Genomic DNA, 23,541 nt, shown 5'->3' on the forward strand with positions numbered 1-23,541 from the left:
AAAGACAGGTTTTGAAGATATGCATATCCACACAATGATCAAATTCAAAGAACATGTTAAGTCCTAGATCCGCTTCTGCTGAGATAAGTGATCGAATTTGACTTGGGAATTTACTCAAATTTTTACTTGGAAATACTGTTCCAATTTTGATTTTAAGGTGTCTTGCCCCCTTCGATTACTGAGCTGCCCCTATTGACTAGCCTATCTTGATCAGCATCACTATTCAGAATAACATTCAGTTATATGGTTTTTGATCTTATATGCTCTGAGTCACTGTGAAAGTATAGCAATATCAACATGCTTAAGCAAGTGTTCACAGTGAGCAAGCTCAAAGCAGCAGACTAGCTTTACTCAATTTATCCTTTTGAATTCTTTGCCCTCTGAAGTTATACTGAAAGTTTGCATGTCAAACATACATTTACATAGCAGAATATTCATGTTAACAGAGCATGGACAAAGAAAAGAAATGTAGATATATCTTGTTGAACTATGTTTCTTATTTGTGAAGTCCAATTCTGGATCTACTGCTTCATACTTTTGGCCATTGTGGACTCACAACCTAAAAGATCAAGGGAAAAAGATACTTGGTAAATAACAAGAAAGACCATGTTATGAACAGAAAACCAACAATTCAAGTTTTTTTCTGTTCTTGGTCTACTAAAAAACCATAAAATTTTGAAACCGACAGCTACTTGTATTTATGTTAGTAGAAGTTATTTTTAGTTTCATTGTAAATATAACTTTTGACATCTTGTTATGTAGAAGATACCCAAGAATAATCTCCATCTATTGCTAAGTCTTCGATCAGTTCAGATATAATTTATATCTAATGTAGACTTTCTTTGAGGTTAAAGAAATTAGTTTCTATGTTTATACTAGTGGTCGTATGTTTTTGTTAATATATAATATTTTGATCATAAACAAGAGAAGATCTTTATATTCGCTACCTTTTTCTTAATCATATGCCATTTCTATGTTCATTTGTTTCTTTTTTATTATTATTGTCTAAGTTGTTTCAAGATCCATTTTTTAACAGAAGGGAGAAAACGTTTCTAAACCTCGTCAAATCAAATCAACCCGAGCTAAAACTGGAAACCTCGTTGGCTTTTAATAGTCCTTGTTTTAGTTTTAGTTTTAAAAAATTTAAGACTGTTTGGTTCGGGTTTGAGGCAAAAAGTGGACCATTTGAACCATGAACACTGGGAGTTCTGTCATGTTTAAGAAATTTAAGACTGTTGTATCATGTCTGTTGTATCATGTTTCTGATGGCGGATTTAGAACTTAAGACATTGTGAGTTATGAGGTGAGATATAAGTCTATCTATAATTGTTTTTCACATGCCTAAACACCAAGTTTTGTAAACCGCCGAATCTATCTTTGAACCATCCACTGCATATTTCTATTGGCGTTGTTTTTGAAAGATTATTGGAAGTAGAAAGTTGTCAATTGAACTTACCTCTAGTGTGGTAAAAACTAATCTCATCCGGCTAGCAACAACTGATGGCTCTTCTGCATGACCCACAACTGCCATCTGCTCTAGTTGGAGAGTCTTCACTGGTAGCCTTCAGGAGAACAGCATGTTAATACACATGAAACCTACTCTCTTATTGAACTGAATGGAAGTATATGAGCCAATTAACTACACTCAGTTCATGAACTATAACGAAATATTGAAATAAATTTCTAATAAGTTCCTCAAAAGTAAACTGGTTGATGACAGGTTTTTCTTTTTACGGAAAAATATCTATTTTAGGATGCCCTTACCATGCCATTCCTCTCACAAAGTACGCATTTGCTATGATTGCACAGAAGCCTTTCCACTGGACTATCATTTCATCAGAAACTGGCGGTGTTGATGACCATCGAACTATTGTTGGTTGAGGTGTACATAGGATGGTGATGAATATAATGCTCAACCACATAATACACTCATCAACCTGCACCATAACCAGGTAGTGTAAAGTAGTTGTCACCACAGATATTTAGTAGTTATGGTGGTTCTAATAACAATAGCAAGACTTGCATAAAATAGATGTAATCAAGTGATTTATGAATCTTGTAGATGAGGAAACTCAGAAAACTTGAGAGAAACTTTAACACCTACGGAACAATTCTGGCAACAGAGCTCTATGCAGTGTGAATGAATTGTAACAAGTTATTAGCAAGCCTGTTCTTTTTCAGACACCTTTTCCCATCCCAAAATTTGGGAGGAATCCCTGGAAAAATCAGCCAAAATTTTCAGAACAAGAGCTGATATTCAGAGTTCCCAAGGAAAACTCTCAAGAAACTAGTCTCCCTTAAAGCAAACAGCAATAAAACATTATATTTTGGTGTATGCTGGTGTTCCTTTAAGAAAAAAGACAGTCTAGTAAGAACCTTCGAGATATTCTACCTTGGTCCCTATAGAAGTGAACTTTTCACAGTCAGTGGAGATGAAGTTAACAATTTGTCAATTGAACAGCAAAGATATGGCGATACTTCATGTTTGAATAGATCTGGCTAACTGAATCATCAGAAAACACAAATCAAAAGCAGGGTTCTCACTTTATTTGACTCCGCAATGATTAGGTTGAAAAACATCACTAGTTGAAAACACTGTCTGAAAACCTCTTTTCTTGTTTTGACCCTAGAACCTACTTACTTAGACAGATATAAACACTACAGTTACTTCTTTAGTTACAATGTCATTATTCTCTTGAGAAGTAACCAAAGAACAGTATGCTTCTCCTTATCACATTCCACCATATTATCTCAGTGAAACAAATTGGTTAACACAGTCTCAGTAAAACAAATTGGTTAACACAGTCTTTTATCTTATTTAATCGATAATTCTCTCAAGAAAATAAAACCATCTTTTATCAAATCAATGTATATCGTTAAAAACATAATCTAGGATTTCCTAATGCATCTTTGTCAAATTTACAGGTGATAAAACATATTGTTCTACAACAGCAACCTAGAACCTTTTGGAGCTGTCTCGATTCTGGATCTAAACAGTTAGTGTTGTGGTCAACTACTGCTAATTCTGGCAACAACAAATTTGAAGCTTCAGGAGCAGCTATGTATTTTTCATCCCCATACTGGTTGATCATGCTATGTAGATTATACATACAACAACATTTTGTAGATGAGTTTCTAGCGTTTATTGCGCATAAACTTTTACTTTCTCTGTTTTTCCCTTTTGGGTTGCCAGCATATCCTTAATGCTGAGGAAAACAACATTACCAGTATTAACACACACACAAAAAAAAAAAAAAAAAAAAAGAGAGAGAGAGAGAGAGACAATGCCGGTAACTAATCTGGATACTTTCTCTATCTTTTCATGAATGGTAACAACTGTAACCCTTAAGCCTAGTTACGTACTTCAGTTTTTATAAAAGCTGATTAATCAATGGAATGTTGACAGTGGTGCCATCAGTTGTTGACAATGATCTGAAGATGAGACAGAACAGAAACGAAGCATAGAATTTATACAAGAGTAATACATATTCACCTATATTAGGTTGGCCATCCAGCCAGCTGTAGAATAATAACATCCCAAACAAAAAGGATACAAGAATCAAATCTTGCTTCATAATCTCATGATGAAAAAAATTAATCTGCTTGGAGTATTTTACGAGTATCTCTACTGAAAAATCTTCATTCAATTTCCTGCGTATCATATAATGGAATATGTACATGTTGCAAAATCCTAGAAGCATAGGTAGTAACTTCCAGAAGGTGCCAATCATATGATAAAATATGTGCCACCTGACCTGGTTGTGTATTAAAAAGTGACTCACCCCCTTAGATAAAATCATAGACTTGAGGCTGGTACTTCCTCCATATGTTTCCATGGCTTCAATTTCAGCACCAGACTCCTTCAAAGCAATCAGTTCTTTCCTCAATCCTTCATCAGTACATCCCAAAGCATATGCATTTACACCAGCACTGATGAACTCCTGAAAGATCAGAATCATAACAATGCACAAAGGAAACAACAACCAGACGTTACAGAGGAAGGACAAAATGAATTGAGAATACTTTTAAGTTGTCACCTCCTCCACGCTCAAGAAAATTCTTGTATCGCTTGAACAGGCTGATAGCTATATTTCGGGAGGAGCGATACTCATTTTCAGGTGAAGTAGCATCTTGTGACCGGCACTAAAGCAACCACGAAATGAGAATTGCATAAAGATAAGGTCTATGTCAAGAGAGCTAAAAGGTTCTAATAAGCACTTACCAGCAATCTATATGAAGTGGCATGATGAGAGAGTTTATAAGATTTCAGTTGACAGCCCCGATTCCAAGAGAAAGAACAATTGCTGACTCCTTTAGCAGTATAACTCACAAGGCTAGCATAACTACGGCTACTAATGAAAGGATTGACATATATACTCTTGCAAGGTATGAGTTCACTAGTATCTGGAAATGAATGACAGCTGCTAAAGGCTTGTGGATTCTGAAGCCTTAGCATTGCTGAACCATGATACGCTCACCTTGAAGCAACAACGAAATAGAAAAGAATAAATTCAAAGTAATTTTGTTTCCTGCTTACCATCTTCAGAATCAGAAGCATTATCAGAAATATACAGAAATCCAAAATCTATAACTGCTGTGCAAATTCATACTTTATCAAGTTAGTACAAATCCAAAGGATGACTGTGTAATTTCTAAGCTTTTAAGAACCGTTCTGCGTTTGAAACTGGGAAGCTAAAAAGAAAACAAATGTTGACTTCAATTTATTTGTTTCTTCTTGACAATGCAACATCAAATGACTCGGCTTTCACTCATACTATTTCTTCTGAATAAAACCTTAATTTAATGATTAGTAACTAAGAAAGTGCAATCTACTGAAATTGACACATGGAACTAGTTCACTTACATTATGATCATATCTACTATTTGTTTTCACCCTTCATGGATAATCCTCAAGGAGGGTTTTGTCTACTAACAAGCATCATCTACAAATCTACACACAACAACAGAAAGGTGCTAGCATGGACAACTAGACCTTAAGCTTAAACTAAGTTGGCATCGGCTATACGGATTCTCTAAAACCATTCAGCTCTGTTCGGATGCATTTCATTCTTATACTGGAAAATAAATTTGTGCTGAAAATTTGTTAATCCAAGAATGAAGTTGCACTTATGAGGTAATAGAATATTTAAGATTTTGATGAATCCATAGTACTAAAGAGACCACACCAACAAAGAAATGAAGAGGAAGTGGGAAGAGGAGATACAGTTCAAAATCAAGAATCAATCAATCACTAAGCTTCAATCCAATTAAACCCAAAAAGTTCAGTATTCATCCAGCTTTTCAGGTCCAATGAATTCATATATACAGAGTTCATTGTAACTAAACTCAAAATCAGGAGATCATTTTGACACACGAAAAGATGATGCACAGTGGTTATACAAGAGTATGAATTAATCTAAACTTTATAGTAACATATACATAGTAGTAAAGTGGTAATTTTCATAATTTACTTGAGTTTTTTGTTGGAGCGAAAAAATGAAAACCAGATGTAGGGACAAAGAAAGGTCAACGTAAAAGAATCAGCAGCCACTAAAAGAAGCAATTGAAGTTTTTTGGTGGAAAATAAAAGGAATAGAGATGAAGAAAACTAGTAGTAATGTAACGAGGAAGATGAGAATTCAGTTTAACAACAACTGAAATAGAAAGAAATATCAAGAAGATATACTGCCACGTATTTGCACGCACACACCTATAAATATGCAAAAACAAAAAGGATACTTGGATTTTGTGAAGATATATGCAATGGAGAATTTGCTGGGGCCACGAATTTCATGAATGGTTCTTAAGTTTTCTTCATATCTATTCCTTTTATTTTCCACCAAAAAACTTCAATTGCTTCTTTTAGTGGCTGCTTATTCTTCTACGTTGACCTTTCTTTGTCCCTACACCTGGTTTTCATTTTTTCGCTCCAACAAAAAAATCAAGTAAATTATGAAAATTACTCAACTTTGCTACTATAAAGTTTAGATTAATTCATACTCTTGTAAATTCGACGTGTTAAAATGTTTCGAGAGTAACCAGCTAATTTTATTCCTAAACGTTTTGCTATGATTTAAAATTAAACTCAGATTGAGGCAGGGTCAAGGGCGAAAATAAAACTAATTTATAATGGTGAGATAAAATTAATCTCAAAGTATAATTGATGACAAAATTGCTTAATAAATGAATTTCATTTGTCAAAATACTTGGAGAAAGATGTTCATTTCCTAACATTTTAGGGTCCCGTCCAATAATTAGCAGTATCGTGCTGTATAGGAGCAGTTTCATTGCTCTAAATGGTGGTCCTATTTCTTTTCGGAGATCATATGAGATGTTTCCAATTAAGATTTTGACTTCTGTCAATTTTCTTAATATAGTAATAACAGTCCTCTACTAATATTTGGGTAACTTTCAAATATGTAAATGTCATTTACGAAAGTCTAATTGATTATTCACCTACTTTAAACTCAATTAATTCTGGATAGTAAAATTAGAAATAGAGACTAATTTGAAAAAGAGTGACAATGAGATTACTTCTGTCCAAAATTTGCACTATCTCAATAAGAATTTGTTAGCCTGATATTATAGATATTTGAGGGGCCACTTTGGTGCTCCCCCTCTCCCCTCCCCAAAAAACCAACACACACCTTCTCAAGAAAAACCACTAATTTGTTTAAAATCCATTCTTATCCAGAACAAGTAATACTTACCCGCATTGAGTTTTTACATCATACTAACAAATGCATGACACATATTTTCATATAGTGAGTGCTACAAGTCTATGCAAATACATTCATACATTTATTGAATTGGTATAAACACCCGCCACATATAAGTATTTTGGTCAACATAGATATCATCAACATTGTGCACAACAAGAAGATACTGAGGAAATAATACACGCTGAAAAGAAATGTGTCAGTAATCAATAACATCTTTAAATCTCATATTACAAGGATCGTCAATATCGTAAATGGTCTAATCAGTTATCACCAACGTCTAAACCTCATAATCTTTGATACAACGTGATTCAAAACCTATGCACATCTGAGCTCTCCACTTAAGACCAGGGAGAGAACTAAATATGGCTCCTTCCCAAAAAACATGGTGGGAATGGGAGAAAAAATAATTTATTTGAACCAAACAGGATCTCTTACTCAGGGTACATGAATGTATGGTGCTGCACACTAACAAGTTGGCTTCAAAAGTTAGCAACTCATATGTGGTTGGAAGGACAGCTTCCTCAGTGTTCAAACTTGGCACCTTATCTGGGAGAATTCCTTACTCTTAGCTGCAAATGTCTCAGCTACTAATATGGGAAATGCAATTGTTGCATCACAATGCACCTGCATTGAACAAATAGAAAACAGTAAAAGAAATTAGAATCACACATCCTTTGAAGCCTATAGTCTGATACATAAATAGCAAGGGTGGAAGGGCCAAACAAAGCTTGTTCGTGAAACTATTTTTTTTTTTTTCTGAAACTATTTCTGCTACCCTAATTTTAATCCCAGCCAGGAAAACATAAAAAATTTAACAAATAAATTAGTTGTAAGGTTGAGCAAAGTGCATATTCTCTCCTAAACTTTTGCCACTTCAGCACTTCCCTCCTCAAGCTAAATTTTGCGATATTTCCTCTTGAAACTTCAGCTCCTCTTAATCTCATGACAAACCTTTTTCCCTATCACGCCTGTCAGACAAACCTTTTCTCCCTCTATATTTAATCGCATGACAACAAATCCAAAAGACAGCACCCAAATGAGATGCTTGCACAAAATGTATCAGAGGTAAGTTGTCAACCTTAACGGTCTTGGCACCACCACGTATCTTTCCCCATGATACAGCTTCATCAGGACGGGCACCAGAATCACTACCATCAAACTCTTGTGCAGTGTTAATGTACACAGCAAAATCTGCACCATTGCGCATCATATTGGCATTGCAAACATGGTGCTTAGGCAGCCCTCCACCCAGGATAATCATTCCCGTCTTCCTCAAACCAGCATGGACAGCTTCACTATTCACGGCCCTGATATCTGGTTATAGAACTTAAATATATTAGTTCTTTTGTCAAACAAATTATTGATGCGAGAAAACAATCACTTGATAAGATACTTATACCTCCTACAATGTCTATGACTAGACCAGGATTAAGATCTGGATTATCTGGATCTCCTTTTTTGAAAGAATGGAAGTATAGCATGTCACCCAGTGATCCATCGGTTAAGCCGGGGCAGAAGACAGGAATCCGGTTCTGAGAATGATAAATACGAGAGTAACATTAAATTAAAAGCTCAAAGAAAATGCATGTCTTTCCTTTTATTTTCTGGACTGAAATAAGCACTAAACCATCCATTCTTCTCAATAGAATGATTATGACTTTTCGAAAAACTGCCCACGTAAAAATCAGAAAAATTTCCATGATGAAACTTCTGATCATCCAAAAATTATCATAACATGTTGATATCTGGGCTTCAAATCAGTATACTGGAATGGGTAATAGTGGGATCACGCCTAAGTTCTTTCTGTTGTCTAGTATTCAGGTATTAAACCCGAACGTGTAGCTAGAAGAAATTCCGGATTGAAGGGGAAAAAAAGTTTTAGGGACAAACTTTAGTAATTTCACGGAAACGAGATTTATTCTATTAGAAATTAAGTCATAATATTTCAGCAGGCAGTCTTATGCTTGTGCAAAAATTTCACTATGAATGTATAGAGATAAAACGGGTACTTCTAGAACCTTCTTTTTTTGAGAAGGTAAAAGAATTTTCAGTGTGTCAAAACAGCACTAGGTGAGATTGCTGAACTATTTACAACATCATAAGCGGAGCCCAAAAGAAGAAATAAGAAAAAAAGTTTAAACTAGGCTGGCTAGTTTCCGACCAAAATATAAGGTGTAGTTATTATATATGTTGGACGAAAATCACTTGGCATTCTAACTTCAATAACATAATTTCATCAAATATGCGATGAAAGGGAGGTGATGAGAAATGTACCTTGTAAGCCCAATACAAGTATGAGGTCTCATCGTTAATTTCTTTACCCAGGCGAGCAATGACTTTGGATGGTGTCCACAGAACCTTCTGTATTACAAATAGAAGCTAAAAATTTCAGATGTCAAATTATCACAAGCCAAAGCTAAGATGGCTGATAAAACGAATAGTAAGCATCATCCTTAAATCACAAGTATATCATATTCAAAAGAATATCACAAACGCAATATTCCAAGTCAAAAATCCATTTGTATTTGAAAGTAATTCCAAAATACAGGTTAAATGCTAAAGCTTCAGCTCAATATTAACAAGTCGGGAATATCTAACACTGGACCAGACAAGAGTTGATACCTCATTAATCTGCTCCTCATACATTTGGTCGAAAATTGGGATGATCCAATTCTCAAATTTGCAGTAGTTGTCATTAGGAACCAATAAGTTACCAATACGGTTCAATCCTTTCGAGCGTAGAACAGCTCCAGGTAAGGAAAAGTCCCCCTTGTAGGTTGGTGCAAGGCATTTTATGAGATCCTCCTCAATACCACCAGCTGTAGTAACCACAACATCAACCTGCAGGGAGGGAAGACAATTTGCTAAGGTCCAACACACAATGAACTTAGAAAATTCTTCCATATGGTAACAACAATTCCATTTGACCAATGCTAAGCATGACAGCTAAAACCTAAAACTCAAAAATAGTATTTGTCTACCATAGCATTTAGTACTTACGTGGCAGACAGAAGGATGAGATATTCTAGTTCACATAACCAATTTATTAGAGAGGGAAGGAAAGAGGGGAACATTGTAATAATGTCAAGATCCTTAATCTTCAATTAATACAAACCAAGCGTAGCAGTGATTCAGTGCTTGACAAAATAAATCATATGAAAGAGTATGGAGGTTTCGATAGTGTGTGCTAGTATTATTGTGGTAAGTATAGCTTTAATGTTTAGAAGGGAGTGGACATAAAAGTTGATAGATATATTAAGATACTCTCATAAGAAAGTAGCCCACAAGGTTCAAACTTGACGGTAGAACACAGTACAGACATAAAAGTTAATAGAACAGAAACGACTGAAACGGTTCCTTAAATGCTACTACTCACCATACGGTGCTGAACAAGGTAGCGGACGGTGTCTCTAACTCCAGAAGAAACAAGGTTTGAAGTGAAACCCAAAAAGATTTTGCAGGTCACCGACTCTCTGTATACAACATCTCTTTCTTCTTCACTGCAATCCTCCGTGGGTAGCTCATGTGAAAGCCTCCAATCTAGCTTCAAACCCATCACAACCCCAATCAGAAACACAAATTTCAAACTTCAGGAATCACTTTCAAAAACTTTAAAACTAGTTCAAAAACTTCAAGAGTTCGAAAGAAGAAGGTAACCTGCTAATAAAAAATCAAAACTTTTTTTAAGAAGCACATCATCAGCTATGAAATGAACGGTGAGGTCAGTGTATGAGGGTGACATATTTCCCAATGTAAATTCAGATATTAATTCTATAAAAATAAATTTTTACTTACTTTCAATATACATCAATGTACAATGAATCATAATATCTATACCCACCCAATTCCAATTTAATTAACATTTTTTCTATTTTAGCATGAATTCTTTTACCATATTTTGCCTACATAAAATTCGACTAAATGTTTAAACTTTCTCCATTCCAATTAATATGATACTCTTATATTTTATGACTTCCACAAAATGTTTGAATCTATTTCTATATTAGAATCAAAATTAATTAACGTATTAAAATTTTAAACTTTAATGTAATGCTTTCTCAACCAAACTAACTTCTCAACCAATACTTTTTTCCAGTGTGACTAATAATGTAATATATAAGTCAATTTAACATTCTAAACCTTGTTTCCAATCAAATACCAGTCATATGAAATGGAAAGGGGAGAGTAGTTAAAAATACTTTGTAAAAGATTTGAAAAAAAGAAATTGAAACCCACAATCCAAAATACAAAAAAATGTGTAAAGCAATTTAATTTTTTTCCTAAGCTCAAGAATTAAGTGTCTCGGACTATTCGTTGAACAAATTCTATAGCATACAATCTAAATTAGTTAACTGAAAAAAAGGAAAAAGATTGTTGAAACCCAAATAATTAAAATAAGATAATTAGCATAAAGAAATAAGGTTTTCAAGAAAGAAGTGGGAAAAAACTGACCATTTGATTAACAATTTGAATGGCGTCACCAAGATTAGAAGCTTGGAAACCAGTGGAAACCATAGACTTGAAAAGCTGAGCATAGTTAACACCTTTATTGAAATCATAGCCTTGGATTTTTTGGCAAGAACCTTCAAGATTTTCTGATTCTTTGAAAACAACTGATCTTACTGACTCCATTACGTTCTCTTTCAAGGCTTCTCCCATTATTGTTGCAAATGACTGCGCCGCGACTTTCTGCGTTTTCAAAACGCTAGTTTATGTAGTAATAACAAATCGGGCTCTTCTAAACGGGCCGGTTACTGTTCATTTATTGTTAGAGACCCAGGCCCATTTCTTAGCGTTATTACATTTTTTTGCGCGGAGATGTTTCATATTCTGCATTTAAATTATGCCCCTCATATGTACGGCCTTCTCAAATTTTGCTTTAAAAGTTGAACTTTCCTCCTGAGATGAATAAAATGCAGACAAAATAAATTAAAAAAAAAAAAGTCTGTCTTCGCGGTGATTTTGGCCCCACAATCTTGACGAATCGCAAGATCTTTTGTTGCATTTGTAACTGAAACAAGATGCATTAATTCTTTACTTTCATAAGTTGGATAAACCTTGATAATTCCTTCACAAAGCGGGCAGTTCTATGTGATCACTTTGTGAAGGAATTATCAAAGTTATTATACACAAAAGAGAGCACATTACTCCATGGTGAAGGTCTAAGGCATAAGTGTGAGGATAACTTTAATCTCCTTCAAACTTATGCCATTGGTCATGTTGTGAAAAATGCATACAAAATTTAATGTATTTTACTCATCCGACATAAACTTTTGAATGAACTATGTGAGTTATGTGCTTCCATACTATGTTTACCTCTTCAAAATTGCAGATAAATCACTTTTGCATAATGAATAGATCTCGGGAGGCAGCGAAATTTAAACTTGCCTTGCGATATTTTTTTTAAAATTTTGACAGCGCGTGGGTTCGAACTGAACCTATGGGTTTTAGCCGAAGGAGCATTTAAAGAAACTTCAAATAAAAGATGAAAGTAAAATTTAAAGACCACCCCCGCGTTATTACGGAAGATGTGCATAAATACGACTCTTTAAAAGTTGACCTCCTTAACAAAAACTGTGCAAATATAACATGGAATTTTTTATATGTTGGATAAGATTTCCTTAACAGCAAGTTATGTGATCTAAGGGTTTCAGTCACAAATTCTGACAAATCGCTAGGATTTTAATTTTCAAACTTGTCTGAAATGCATTTACCTCATCTCAAATATGTGAATCCTTAAATCTGAGTAGGGAGGAGTAAATCACTTTTTGTGATCTCCCTCATATCGTTGTGTAAGTTTGCTGGAAGATGAATAAAATGCAGAAAATTATAAAATAAAATAAAAAAATAAAAGGACTTGCCTTAAATAGCAAATTATGGTGATCTTCAGGATTTTGGCCCCACAATCTTGACGAATCGCAAGATCTTCTCAGCATTTGTAACTGAAATATTGAAGAGCATTATAACTTGTTGCGTATCGCTCTTAGCAACTACTTATGTTTCTACTTCAAAGTTGATTCAAATTGCTCCAAATCAACTCCAATTAAATTTGATATCCAACCTTGTAATGAATATCGCAATAATTTCAATTGTTAGATTTGGCTCAAACCTATAAACCTACTTTGTTTTCTACTGCAAACAAGCTCAATAGAATTCAACAATAATGTTCTTCAAGTGTCTTCAACCAAAATCAATCCAAGCTGATCACAAATAAGCAACGATCTTCAATTTTCTACGGAGAAAGTTTTATACATGCAACATGAAAAGAGAGCACATTAGCTCCATTGGTGAAGGTGGCATATATTCCATACTTCTTTCCAATTTGTGTGAATGTCCAGTTTTACCAACCATCCTTCTAATCTCTGGCAATTAGTATCATACTTGGCCATTGGTCATGTTGTGAAAAAAATGCTATTCAAAATTTAAATTTTGATATCAGAGTAAAATGTCTCGTTTTTCAACTTGTAACCTAGTCATCAGATTGGTATATTCCTGACCATTAGCTTCCCAAAAAATGAAAAGGTTTGCAATAAAAGAACTAAGGCCAGATATGCTCTTATATGTGCTTTACACCTTCCATTATGTTTACCTCTTCAAAATTGCAGTCCCAAAGTAGGAGAGTTTCATCTGATATGAAAAACTATAAGTGCCAAGATTTGCATAATGAATAGAGACCAACTCAATGGAGGCAGGCCTCACTAACTTTATAATTCATGTACACGCTATATTTACTGAGATCATGCAACAACGCTAACCTTAAAAGACAGCGCCCGAGCTGGAAAGTGAAAGGGAAATACATATATCATGCAAGAAAGAAAGAAAGAGAGTTGCCCATGTTGCATTGAACGAAACTCATAAGCAAAAGATGAAACGTGTAGCTTGAAGTATTTCCAGTTTCACTTTCACCAAAAACATTAAGAACAAAGTACGTAGCAATGAGAGGAATCAACAAGTTTTAAGAGGCAGCAAAGAGTTATTATGGCTTGTAGTACTTGGTGGGTACAAAAGGCATCTTGGTAACAGCCCCATCATAAGACTTGCCTCGAATCACAATCTTGACATTGGTCCCTGCCTTGTGGTTACCTGATTTTACGTATCCCATTGCTATGTTCTTCTTAAGACAAGGGCTAAAACCACCACTGGTGATTTCCCCAATATTTTGTCCATTCATATCTTGAATCTCACTGTGACTTCTAGGGGGTGGGCCTGAAGAGAAAAAGCCAGCTCTCCTAATTTTAGGACCTTCTTCAATTTGCTTTAGTATCACCTCAGCACCAAGGAAGCCTCCTTCCGCCCTTCTTCTCTTCCCTATAGCCCATGTAAGCCCTGCCTCTACAGGTGTTATGTGCTGTTCCATGTCATTACCGTATAAGCACAAACCAGCCTCAAGCCGAAGACTGTCACGAGCTCCTAAACCTGTTAACCGAATCTTCCCTTCTGATTTCTCCAGAATAGCCTTTGCAAGGTCAACAGCATTTTCTGAAGGTACTGAAATTTCAAATCCATCTTCACCAGTATACCTGAAAACCTCTCAAAATACAGATTATTATGTCAGAGGCTGTCAATCAACTGTGAATCGTACATCGGAAGTAGGAAATGATTGCATGGAGAAAATAGCACACTGAACGACAAGAAATATACAGAAGTTGCCTTATGGATATAGATGGAGCTATTTTACACATTAGTGCGTAATAACAACGGCACTTTTCATTTTATCTGAAACGATTCTGATTTTGAGCTTTGAAAATTTTAAAAAGGTTTAAAACTAAAGGATAAATTTTTTTCATCTTTTTCTGGGCCACAGACTCAGCACTCGATTTGAAGAGGAAAGCAAGAGAAGAAACACACCCTGTCCTTGTGAGGAAGCATGGTGCCCCATTGATATCCAATACCCTAAACTCCCCAAAGTACATCTTGCTCAAATCATCTTTTGTCAGATATTGAAGAACTGGAGCAGCAAGGGGTCCCTGAATGAAAGAGTAAAGAAAAAATTCTATAACTATCTTGTCAATAAATAAATTCGAACTTATAACCATGAAAGGGGGCTTCTGTTTGTTTCATAAGATAGGTGAAGTGATTTCATCAAGAACTTGAAAAGGCAAACAAATGCAGAAATGTCCCCCTGAATTGCAATACAAGCAGGAAAAAAGCAACTGGGTATCTTCCATTCCTCTGCAAGTAGGGCATCATAGAAGTGCAACCTACAGTCTAAGTGTGTCACTGCATTCTGTCCATCTAATAGTCGTGGGAAGGAACAATTTATTCAAGTGATAAGGAATGAAACTAGCACAAAAGGTAAAACTGAATTATGGAAGCATTTAGCCCTTCCAATGTTAGACATCAACTGACTAAACAATCCCTTTCCTTATCTAAATCTGCTAATTTTCCCTCCTCAATACTCCCATTGCACTCACCTTTTCTTTTTCCTGTCTCAAACAAAGCCCTCAATCTCAAACTAGAAAAGGAGCAATTCCCTTTGCCTCAAGGAGTAGGACATGGAGTATGATATGATGAAAAAACACCAGAAAGTTCATTAAACAACTTAAAGAAGTGAAATGAAAAAATTCCTTTCCTGAAAAGCAGAGTATGAAAGATATTATTCTATGAACTTGTCAAAGACATAAAATAAAAATCTAGATGTATTGAGAGAAATAAGATTCACTAACTGGAGGAAAGATAACTTAGTAATAGAATGAGAAAAAGGTTATCAGCAAAGTATATTCATTTGGATCTATATATTATCACCAGATATGATCATGGCAAATTACCTTAAGCTAGCAAATCCTACATTTCTACAGATAGTCTAATAATTCTATTAGCTGAATCTCAGTTTTTTGACATTCTGCTGGATATCACTTTCTCTTAGTTTCGTCTACCAAAGCGCCCATTTTCAATCTCTTGATCAGTTCTTAGCTAGTGCCAGTGATTAACATTACTTATAATTCATGATAAGAGAATACAGAAAGCACATTAGCATGCTCGCTAACCTGAAGGGCTAAAAGTGATCTCTCATCATGGATGTGCCATGAAACATCACCACCTTTTGACTTGAATGATTTCATATGCTCCTCAATGTGTGCAAGATCCTTGTCCCTGCAACCCGCATTCACAACAAGGTATATGTGATCATTTGTCACCTTGGTGACCACAGAATCGTCAATTGCACCACCCTTCTCATTTGTGAAGACTGTGAGAGTACCAGTCCCAGGAGCAAGCCCGGCAACATCACCAATAACAAGCTTTTCCAGGAAAGGGATAGTATCGTTCCCCTTGAGGCTTAGTCCACACATATGAGAAACATCAAAGAGGCTACCATTCTCCCTACAATTTACTGTAGAGTCCATAATTGAGTCCTTATACTGGATAGGCATACTCCAACCAGCAAAAGGCACCATCTTTCCCCCATTCACAACATGGAAGTCATATAGAACTGTCTTCTTGAGATCAGCATCCGAAGCAAAGCATCTGCGACCAATAGTCTTCTTATCAGCCTGACCTAGACGCCTGGTGATCGATTGCCCTAGTTGCCACAATCCTCCCCTCATCTTTCCAAATAATCTGAACACAAATCATCAAAATTCAGACAATGACACTCATCATTTGAATCCATCTAATTCAAAGTTATCAAAATGAGACTGAGAAACTACCAAAAACATCCGAGAATAAATAGAAAGTCAAAACATGTAAATAATAGTAACCAACTTATAAATCTTATAGGAATGTAAAATATCTGTGTTAAATTTTTTTTCCAGTAAGTATGATGATTTAACTTTTCATGAGATACTTTGTGTGAAAATCGTTTAAATGGCAACGGCTAAACTAAAAGTAGAATTTAAAGAGCATTTGAACTTTAACAGATGCATTAATCCGTTTGATTCAATAACCTTCAACAACACTCTTTCTTTCTTAATATTAATGATTCTTAACTGCTTTATCCATCCTAAATCAGAGCATAACTTCTAAATGTTGAACTCCCTGAACCAACCACTTTAGGATTGTTCTCATTTCATGATGTAATGGCCTATCCTGGGATTATAACAACATTAAATCTATTTTTAAGGGCCAATTGCTTTTATATACACAATTGGATGAACAATTAATCAATTCGGACATCATTCACCAGTTCAGATCCAAATACAATGATCTATAAGGTCATACAATGACAGATCTCTAGCGCTGCTGATAGAGAATAAAATGAAGGACAAAAAGATACAATCTTGTGTTTCAAGAAGAAAAGGAATGCTAATTACATAATAAGAGTTGATGAAAAGAGAAAAGAATACTTACCACCTTTGCAAAAAGATTGAATCTTTATATTCTTGAAAAGATAAATCTGAGAGCTTAAAAGAGCTTACTCATAGCAACTGATATATGGGCAGATAAAAAAGATCGATAAATACCAATCTTGGAGTTGGTGGTAGGCAACAAGGATAATTATTTTACTATTTTTTAAAAACTATATATATGTAAAAACTGTAAGTATATAGTTTATAAAAAGAAAATAAAGATTTGTTGGTGGGAGAGAGTGGGTGGTGGAGGCTTTCTATTCCAAATCAAGAACCCATCTTTAGTGAGTGGTAGCAATTTGGATAGTCCCTCTCTTCTTGTCCTATCTAGGATTTGGGGTTGTCTTCTCTTTGGTTGGTATTTGATGGTAGAGGGTTAACAAACTTGCAATTTCTCATTTAGTTGAGATGCCCTTTTCACAATCCCTCTAAATCTATTCTTTGGTTTGAGGTATAAGTTAATTTAATCTTGATATATATATTGTTATCATTTTATATCATGTTTGGTTTTCAGGATTAAAATTCATATAAGTTATGCAGATTCGGAAATCAAATGTTGTATAACTAATGTGGGTATAAGTTATATGGAATTTTATACGATATCGAGTGTGGAATAAATATTACGTATTAGCAATACGTGGATAAGAATATCTAAAAACAAAAGTGCCCTTACAATAGTAATCCCTAAAAAATAATTTCCTTTTTTTTTTTTTGGCTAATTCGAAGAACTTTCATATATAGAAAATGACAGAAAAATAAACTGTATTATTTGGTTCTCTGCATAACAATCCATGTATTACAATCCCCTTTACAAATAATCCATGTATTACTAAGGAGTCGTTTGGTTTAGATAAAATTTATGAAAGGATTAGCAATGCATAAGTTAGTCATGCAGAAATTAGTTCTATAAGGATTAATTATGTAGAAGCAACAATGCATAAATTATTTCTTGCTGGTGTTTGATTTGTTGTTTTAGAATTAGTATACATTGTACATAATTTAAAGTTTTCCTGTTCTATTTCTTTCTAATAATGGAGTTAGTTTATAGTTAGACCCTTGATCCTCTTTAGTTTTGTATATATTTTTTTGCTTAGCCTTAGTTATTCCCTTTTTTCTTTCACAAAAGTTTATCCTAAGGGAAATAGCAAAAGCCTTGGCCAGTCTTTGTAAAATCAAAAGCGAGGTTGCAGTCTGAAGAGTATTTGGGACTAAAGCCTTATTCTTATAACATATATTCAGAAAATTCCAACTTTAAGACTTGTCTCTTCTGTTTATGATCTTATGTTTAAGGTTTTACATAACAAAACTTTCTATGAATAAAAAAGATCAAGCATGATTAGATGTCATCAGACTTGTTGTTTCTTGGCAGTCACAGTGTCCAGTGTCCTAAACAGAGGTTTAGATTTGTGAAGGGGAAATAACATCTTGTGGATTGGTTGATTTCGTGATAACTTGGTGCGTTATCCAAATAGTACAGATGAAATTAAATCATACAAAGCATATCAGTAGAGACCAAATATGAAATTGAATGAGGAAGCACACAATGATGAATTCAAATCACAATCACTGGTAGAAATTATGTCTTCTATAGATTCAAACATTGCAAATCAAAAGCATAAGCATATTTATTATAACCACGTACATATAACGCAATAGGTTCACCTAGAGCATGTCAAAAACTTTTAGCACCGGCTTCTTTACTACTGTAAGTTACAAGATGAAACATTGAGCAAAAGGAGTCTAAACTAATACTTAAAGCGACATTATTTGTCATTTTCTGGCAAGGTCCTGCGACAGATAGGGCATTGGTTGTTTATCTCTAGCCATTTGACGATACAATGTAAGTGAAAAAAATGCCAGCACGGCAAGACTGAAATAATCTGTCCAATTGAAGGCTCATCCATACAGATGGAACACATAGGAGGTATTGGATCACCATGTTTTAGAGTCCATCTGTACAATACTTGAAAGTATGATGGATTTACACCTTTGGTTGTAGGATTAGGAGGAGGAACAATGGAAGGAAGTGGTGGACATGTCACATTAGTATTGACGCGAGCACGAGCATCATTAATATCTTCGCCATCATGTTGGACATAAAAAATAGTAAACCACATTACTATAGGCACTACTTTACAGCCAGTGTTTTGAGGATCATTTACCTGTGATCTGGCAAACGTTGAAACCTGTTCAGCTACAACAGAGGCAGAGTTTTCAGAGATGCCTAATATATGGCAAACTACTTGTGCCATTATTCTGCAATGTTTTAGAAGCCAGTCAAATTTCAACACCCAAGGTACCGCGACGGACTCAAGCTGTTCAGGAGAGTGACCATCTTCTTCATCAACTATTTTTCTGTTTAATTTTTCGAGCATATAATCAATTCTATATTCGATGCAGAAAACTTCCTCCTTTTCACCATAGCTAGACCAATCCCAAAAATTCATGATGTTGTCCTCCTGAAATATGCTAAGCTCATAACGGTCGCAAATGTTATAGTTTTCTACCGGCAGAGGCATATCTTTTGTTGAGCTCTAGAACTTGTGGAATTATGATTATATTTGTCAAAATTATAAAGAGCAAGAAGGAAATAAACTAATACGAGAACAAATAGTAAGTTCAACAAGACGAAGCTAAGAGAGGCCTCAGTGGTTCCATATATACCTATGGTTGACAGAGGTTTTGTTGGACTACAAGTTGGACTCATTACTTCAATTCCCACACAGTGTAGGATTTGCTTAGACTACTACCTTAGATTTAAGGGGAAAAAAAAATGGCCCTGTATGATGGAAAATTTAGTAGTTTTGTCCTTCATTAAACTTTTGATTTAGTGTCACTCTGATCATTAGGAAAATATTTCATCTTTGCTGTTGACCTCTAATGGATTTCCAACTCGAGGGTAATTTTACGCTATAGATAACAGTCGAGAGGTTAATTTATATTTATTTTTTCTCAAAGAATTTGGACACGTGAAGTCCACCCATTTCATGATGGAACTTTGTTAATAACAAAAGCAAATACGAGGCGATTTTTGTCGCAAAGATATAACTAAACCAAATATCGGGCAAATTTGAGGAATTTCCAATGGTATAATAACAATTTTGACATTTTTCCGTAAACATGAAGATCCCACCGAAGGAATGTTTATTCAATCTAAATAAATTAAAGAAAAATAATATAATTTGAAGTAGAACAATAAATAAGAAAAATAAATGTGAAATTTTTATGCTACGATTGCCCATATCGGTCCTCCTGAGACATTCAGAAGCTTAGATCATTTTTGTTGACCAGCAATTAGTTAATATTGTACAAGGAGCACTGAACCTTCTCTCCGATCCCAAAACAAAATCCCTTCTATTATTAATCCCTGATCCTGAAACCCTCCTTCTGCTGCTAATTCTAACATTGATAAATATGTAACTCTTCTGGGGAGAGGTAATAATGATTTTGCTATAAGGTGGCCATCAAGTGAATTTGACTCTATTGGTGTTAAGTGTACTTCTGGGACAATATTCAGCCTAAAGGAGTTGTTTACAGTAAGGTGGCCATCAAGTGAATTTGACCCTATTAGTTTTAAATATACTTCTGGGACAATATTCAGCCTAAAGGAGTTGTTTACAGTCACAGAGGTGCATATCTCAATGCTATTGCTGCTTCTTTTATTCACGGGATGAGCTCAATGCCTACATATGTTTGGACTGTTGATCCAATGTTTCCTTGTAATGGTTGGTGCCTTTCCTTGGTTTGGCTCCACTTGGTGGTGCTAATGGCCTAAGAATTGTCTCTCCAAAAGACATTCGATAATACATCCATCAACAAGGTCACATATATGAGCGGAGCACCAACAGACTTGGATATGATTGTATGAGGACATGTAATGAAACTTTCTGTGAATAAAAAAGCTCAAGCATGATTAGATGTCCTCGGACTTTTTGTTTCTTCTGGCAGCCAAGAGGTTTAGATTTGTGAAGGGGAATAACACCATGTGGATTGGTTGGTTTCTTGATTTTTCTTCACATTCACCACTTTGCGCAGTTAAGGAGGGTTTCATTAAAAAAAGTTCCTTTGTAAATCCTGCAATATCAGTGTGTACATTTGATTAACTCGACAAGCACGTGTAGACCAGCTCTCGTCATCCAGAGTTTTCGAGTAAATAGCAGTGGAATAATAACATGTGCAGACAAGAAGAGTCAGCAATTACAAGATACAAAGTAGGCAGAAACTCAGATATCATGTGTAGTATTGAACTAGTAGCATAGATCAATTTAAATTTATATAAAGCATATCACTCGAGAGTCAAGACCAAACATGAAATTGAATGAGGAAGAATCCAATGATGAATCAAAATCACAGTTACTGGAAGGAATTATGTCTTTCATCCATAGATTCAAATATAGCAAATTAAAGGATAAGCATATATAAGACCACATGTAACGCAATATATTCACTGAACTAATACTTAAAGGAGCATTATTAGTACTATTTGCCATTTTTTGGAAAGGCCCATCGACAAACAGGGCATCGGTTATTTATTTCCAGCCATTTGATGATACAGTGTAAGTGAAAATAATGCCAGCACGGCAAGATTGCAATAGTCTCTCCAATTGAAGGCTCATCCATATAGACGGAACACATGGGAAGTATTGGATCACCATGTTTTAAAGTCCATCTGTACACTGCTACTTGAAAGTCTGATGGATTTACACTTCTGGTTGTCGGATTAGGAGGAGGAACAATAGGAGGAAGTTGTCGAAATGGGAAGATGGTATTGACACGAGCACGAGCATCATTAAGACCTTCACCATCATGTTGGACATAAAAAATAGTAAACCACATTACTATAAGCACAACTTTACAACCAGTGTTTTGAGGATCATTTAGCTGTTGTATGGCAAAAGTTGAAACCTGTTCAGCTACAGCAGAGGCAGAGTCTTCGCATATGCCTAACATATTGCAAACTACTTTTGCCATTATTCTGCATTTTTTTAGGCAGTTAAATTTCAACTCCCAAGGTGTCACGACAGACTCGAGCAGTTCAGGAGAATGACCATCTTCATCATCATCAACTCTGTTTAATTTTTCGAGCATATAATCAATTTTACATTCAACGTAGAAGACGTCCTCCCTTTCACCATAACTGGACCAATCCCAGTAATTCATGATATTGTCCTCCCTATATATGCTTAGCTCATCACGGTCACAGAAGTTACAGTTTTGTACCGACTGAGGCATATCTTTTGTTGCGCTTTAGAACTAAAACAAGAACGAATAGTAAGTTCAACAAGAAGAAAAAAAAAAAAAAAACACAGGTTCTGAATGGTTTGGTGTACATAGACCGAATTGGTTCGGATTGTTTAAACACCAAACCAAACCAATTGGGTCGATTTTTTAAATTTATACACCAAACCAAATCAATAAAATTCAGGTTTTTCAACCTCGGATTTTCTCGGGTTATTCGGTTTTCTCGAGTTTTTCGATTTTTTTTTTTTTCCGGAATAGTCTTGATACAAAACATATATACTTTTACTTCAAATATTTCTTTAGTCCTAGTAAGATACAACTATATAATTAAGGTGTTTCTTAAGGAAATAACACAAAATGTGAGAAGAATGATGACATTGTATAAAATATTCAACAAAAGATAATAAAATCGGTTAAAATAAATATTGCTAATTAATAAGCCATAAAGAAAATGACCATAATCTAAAAATATTAAGTAATGCTAAAATAGTACGCCTAATGAGTATTGTTTCATGACAAATAAAAAAAAAACTTAAGGTTATGTATTTTCACTCTTCAAACCAATTATGCAAAACTAAAGAATAGATATCTAACATTATTGTCATTTCTAGTGGTAAATTGAATTTCTTTTGTTAGCATTAGTGTTGAGTTGGTTTTGGTTTGGACTTTATTTGAGTTACTAACATCCATAGGATATAAAACTTATTGACATTCAAAATTCTAAGTTCAAGCTTGAATAATATGATAATAGATAAAAAATTTAAGAAATATTTATAAATTACATTACAATTAAAAATTGAATACATGTAATGTAGGGTTGGTTTGGTTTGGTTTTATTTTATTTAGCTAAAACCAAACCAAACCATTATGGTCTTTTTTTTTTTTTTTGTTCCCAACACCAAACTAAGTCTAACCAAACTACTAGTCGGTTTGTTTTCTCGGTTTGACTCGATTTATCGATTTGGTGCGGTTTGTCCGATTACTTTGTACATCCCTAGTTGCATATATGCAATTTATAGAAGACGGAGTTGGAGGTAAACTACTTACTCAAGGTTAACAAAAGTTTTGTTGGACTACAAGTTGGACTCGTTGCTACAATTCCGACATGGTTAAGAATTTGCTTAGACTATCTTACATAAAAAATAAAAAAAAATAAAAAAAAAGGAATATGGTCAGATTTGGCCCAGATTAGAAATTTAGTAACATTGTCCCGGGTTAATTTTTTTGATTTAATATCACTACATAATTAGGTAAATGTTTTAATTTTTGCCTTGATTTCTAATGGAGCTCCA

General features: G+C 34.8%; 4 protein-coding genes across 10 annotated transcripts; all 4 read right to left on the bottom strand.

The window, feature by feature from the left end:
• Positions 1-312: 312 nt before the first annotated feature.
• LOC132046354 (uncharacterized) lies at positions 313-5,851 on the bottom strand. 5 transcript variants are annotated; one of them, XM_059436956.1, is made up of 7 exons: positions 5,711-5,851; positions 4,223-4,478; positions 4,024-4,143; positions 3,783-3,941; positions 1,765-1,937; positions 1,457-1,562; positions 313-559 (listed from the first exon to the last, which is right to left on the bottom strand). In XM_059436956.1, exons 2-7 carry the CDS (start codon positions 4,454-4,456, stop codon positions 530-532), a joined length of 822 nt encoding a protein of 273 aa, XP_059292939.1. In that variant the 5' UTR covers positions 4,457-4,478; positions 5,711-5,851; the 3' UTR covers positions 313-529. The 5 variants fall into 5 exon arrangements, with proteins under 5 accessions (XP_059292939.1, XP_059292942.1, XP_059292940.1 ...); XM_059436959.1 differs by having other exon boundaries at positions 5,740-5,820; XM_059436957.1 differs by lacking the exon at positions 5,711-5,851 and adding an exon at positions 5,472-5,703.
• A 1,055-nt stretch (positions 5,852-6,906) lies between these two features.
• On the bottom strand, positions 6,907-11,428 carry LOC132046357 (deoxyhypusine synthase). 2 transcript variants are annotated; one of them, XM_059436962.1, is made up of 7 exons: positions 11,175-11,428; positions 10,099-10,266; positions 9,345-9,563; positions 8,997-9,083; positions 8,122-8,254; positions 7,801-8,036; positions 6,907-7,346 (listed from the first exon to the last, which is right to left on the bottom strand). In XM_059436962.1, exons 1-7 carry the CDS (start codon positions 11,379-11,381, stop codon positions 7,251-7,253), a joined length of 1,146 nt encoding a protein of 381 aa, XP_059292945.1. In that variant the 5' UTR covers positions 11,382-11,428; the 3' UTR covers positions 6,907-7,250. The 2 variants fall into 2 exon arrangements, with proteins under 2 accessions (XP_059292945.1, XP_059292947.1); XM_059436964.1 differs by having other exon boundaries at positions 10,099-10,262; positions 11,175-11,315.
• A 2,178-nt stretch (positions 11,429-13,606) lies between these two features.
• Positions 13,607-17,131, bottom strand: LOC132046356 (aminomethyltransferase, mitochondrial). Of its 2 annotated transcripts, none has more exons than XM_059436960.1 (4): positions 17,013-17,131; positions 15,710-16,280; positions 14,571-14,689; positions 13,607-14,242 (listed from the first exon to the last, which is right to left on the bottom strand). In XM_059436960.1, exons 2-4 carry the CDS (start codon positions 16,265-16,267, stop codon positions 13,699-13,701), a joined length of 1,221 nt encoding a protein of 406 aa, XP_059292943.1. In that variant the 5' UTR covers positions 16,268-16,280; positions 17,013-17,131; the 3' UTR covers positions 13,607-13,698. The 2 variants fall into 2 exon arrangements, with proteins under 2 accessions (XP_059292943.1, XP_059292944.1); XM_059436961.1 differs by having other exon boundaries at positions 17,010-17,129.
• A 4,356-nt stretch (positions 17,132-21,487) lies between these two features.
• On the bottom strand, positions 21,488-22,240 carry LOC132047807 (uncharacterized). The gene has a single exon (XM_059438791.1). It carries the CDS (start codon positions 22,238-22,240, stop codon positions 21,488-21,490), a length of 753 nt encoding a protein of 250 aa, XP_059294774.1.
• Between the last annotated feature and the right edge of the window lie 1,301 nt (positions 22,241-23,541).

The sequence above is a fragment of the Lycium ferocissimum genome, chromosome 2, assembly GCF_029784015.1.
Source record: "Lycium ferocissimum isolate CSIRO_LF1 chromosome 2, AGI_CSIRO_Lferr_CH_V1, whole genome shotgun sequence".
Classification (NCBI taxonomy): Eukaryota; Viridiplantae; Streptophyta; class Magnoliopsida; order Solanales; family Solanaceae; genus Lycium; species Lycium ferocissimum.

Coding starts and splice junctions, on each gene's coding strand:
- LOC132046354 (XM_059436956.1), bottom strand. CDS start 4,456: ATGCTAAGGCTTCAGAATCCACAAGCCTTTAGCAGCTGTCATTCATTT. Junction 3,942..4,023: donor GAGGAGGTGACAACTTAAAA/GTATTCTCAATT, acceptor CTGATCTTTCAG/GAGTTCATCAGTGCTGGTGT. Junction 560..1,456: donor TAGTTTTTACCACACTAGAG/GTAAGTTCAATT, acceptor TTGATCTTTTAG/GTTGTGAGTCCACAATGGCC.
- LOC132046356 (XM_059436960.1), bottom strand. CDS start 16,267: ATGAGGGGAGGATTGTGGCAACTAGGGCAATCGATCACCAGGCGTCTA. Junction 14,690..15,709: donor GATCACTTTTAGCCCTTCAG/GTTAGCGAGCAT, acceptor TCTTTCATTCAG/GGACCCCTTGCTGCTCCAGT. Junction 14,243..14,570: donor TGCTTCCTCACAAGGACAGG/GTGTGTTTCTTC, acceptor AGAGGTTTTCAG/GTATACTGGTGAAGATGGAT.
- LOC132046357 (XM_059436962.1), bottom strand. CDS start 11,381: ATGGGAGAAGCCTTGAAAGAGAACGTAATGGAGTCAGTAAGATCAGTT. Junction 10,267..11,174: donor TTCAAATTGTTAATCAAATG/GTCAGTTTTTTC, acceptor ATGGGTTTGAAG/CTAGATTGGAGGCTTTCACA. Junction 8,037..8,121: donor AGTCATAGACATTGTAGGAG/GTATAAGTATCT, acceptor TTCTATAACCAG/ATATCAGGGCCGTGAATAGT.
- LOC132047807 (XM_059438791.1), bottom strand. CDS start 22,240: ATGCCTCAGTCGGTACAAAACTGTAACTTCTGTGACCGTGATGAGCTA.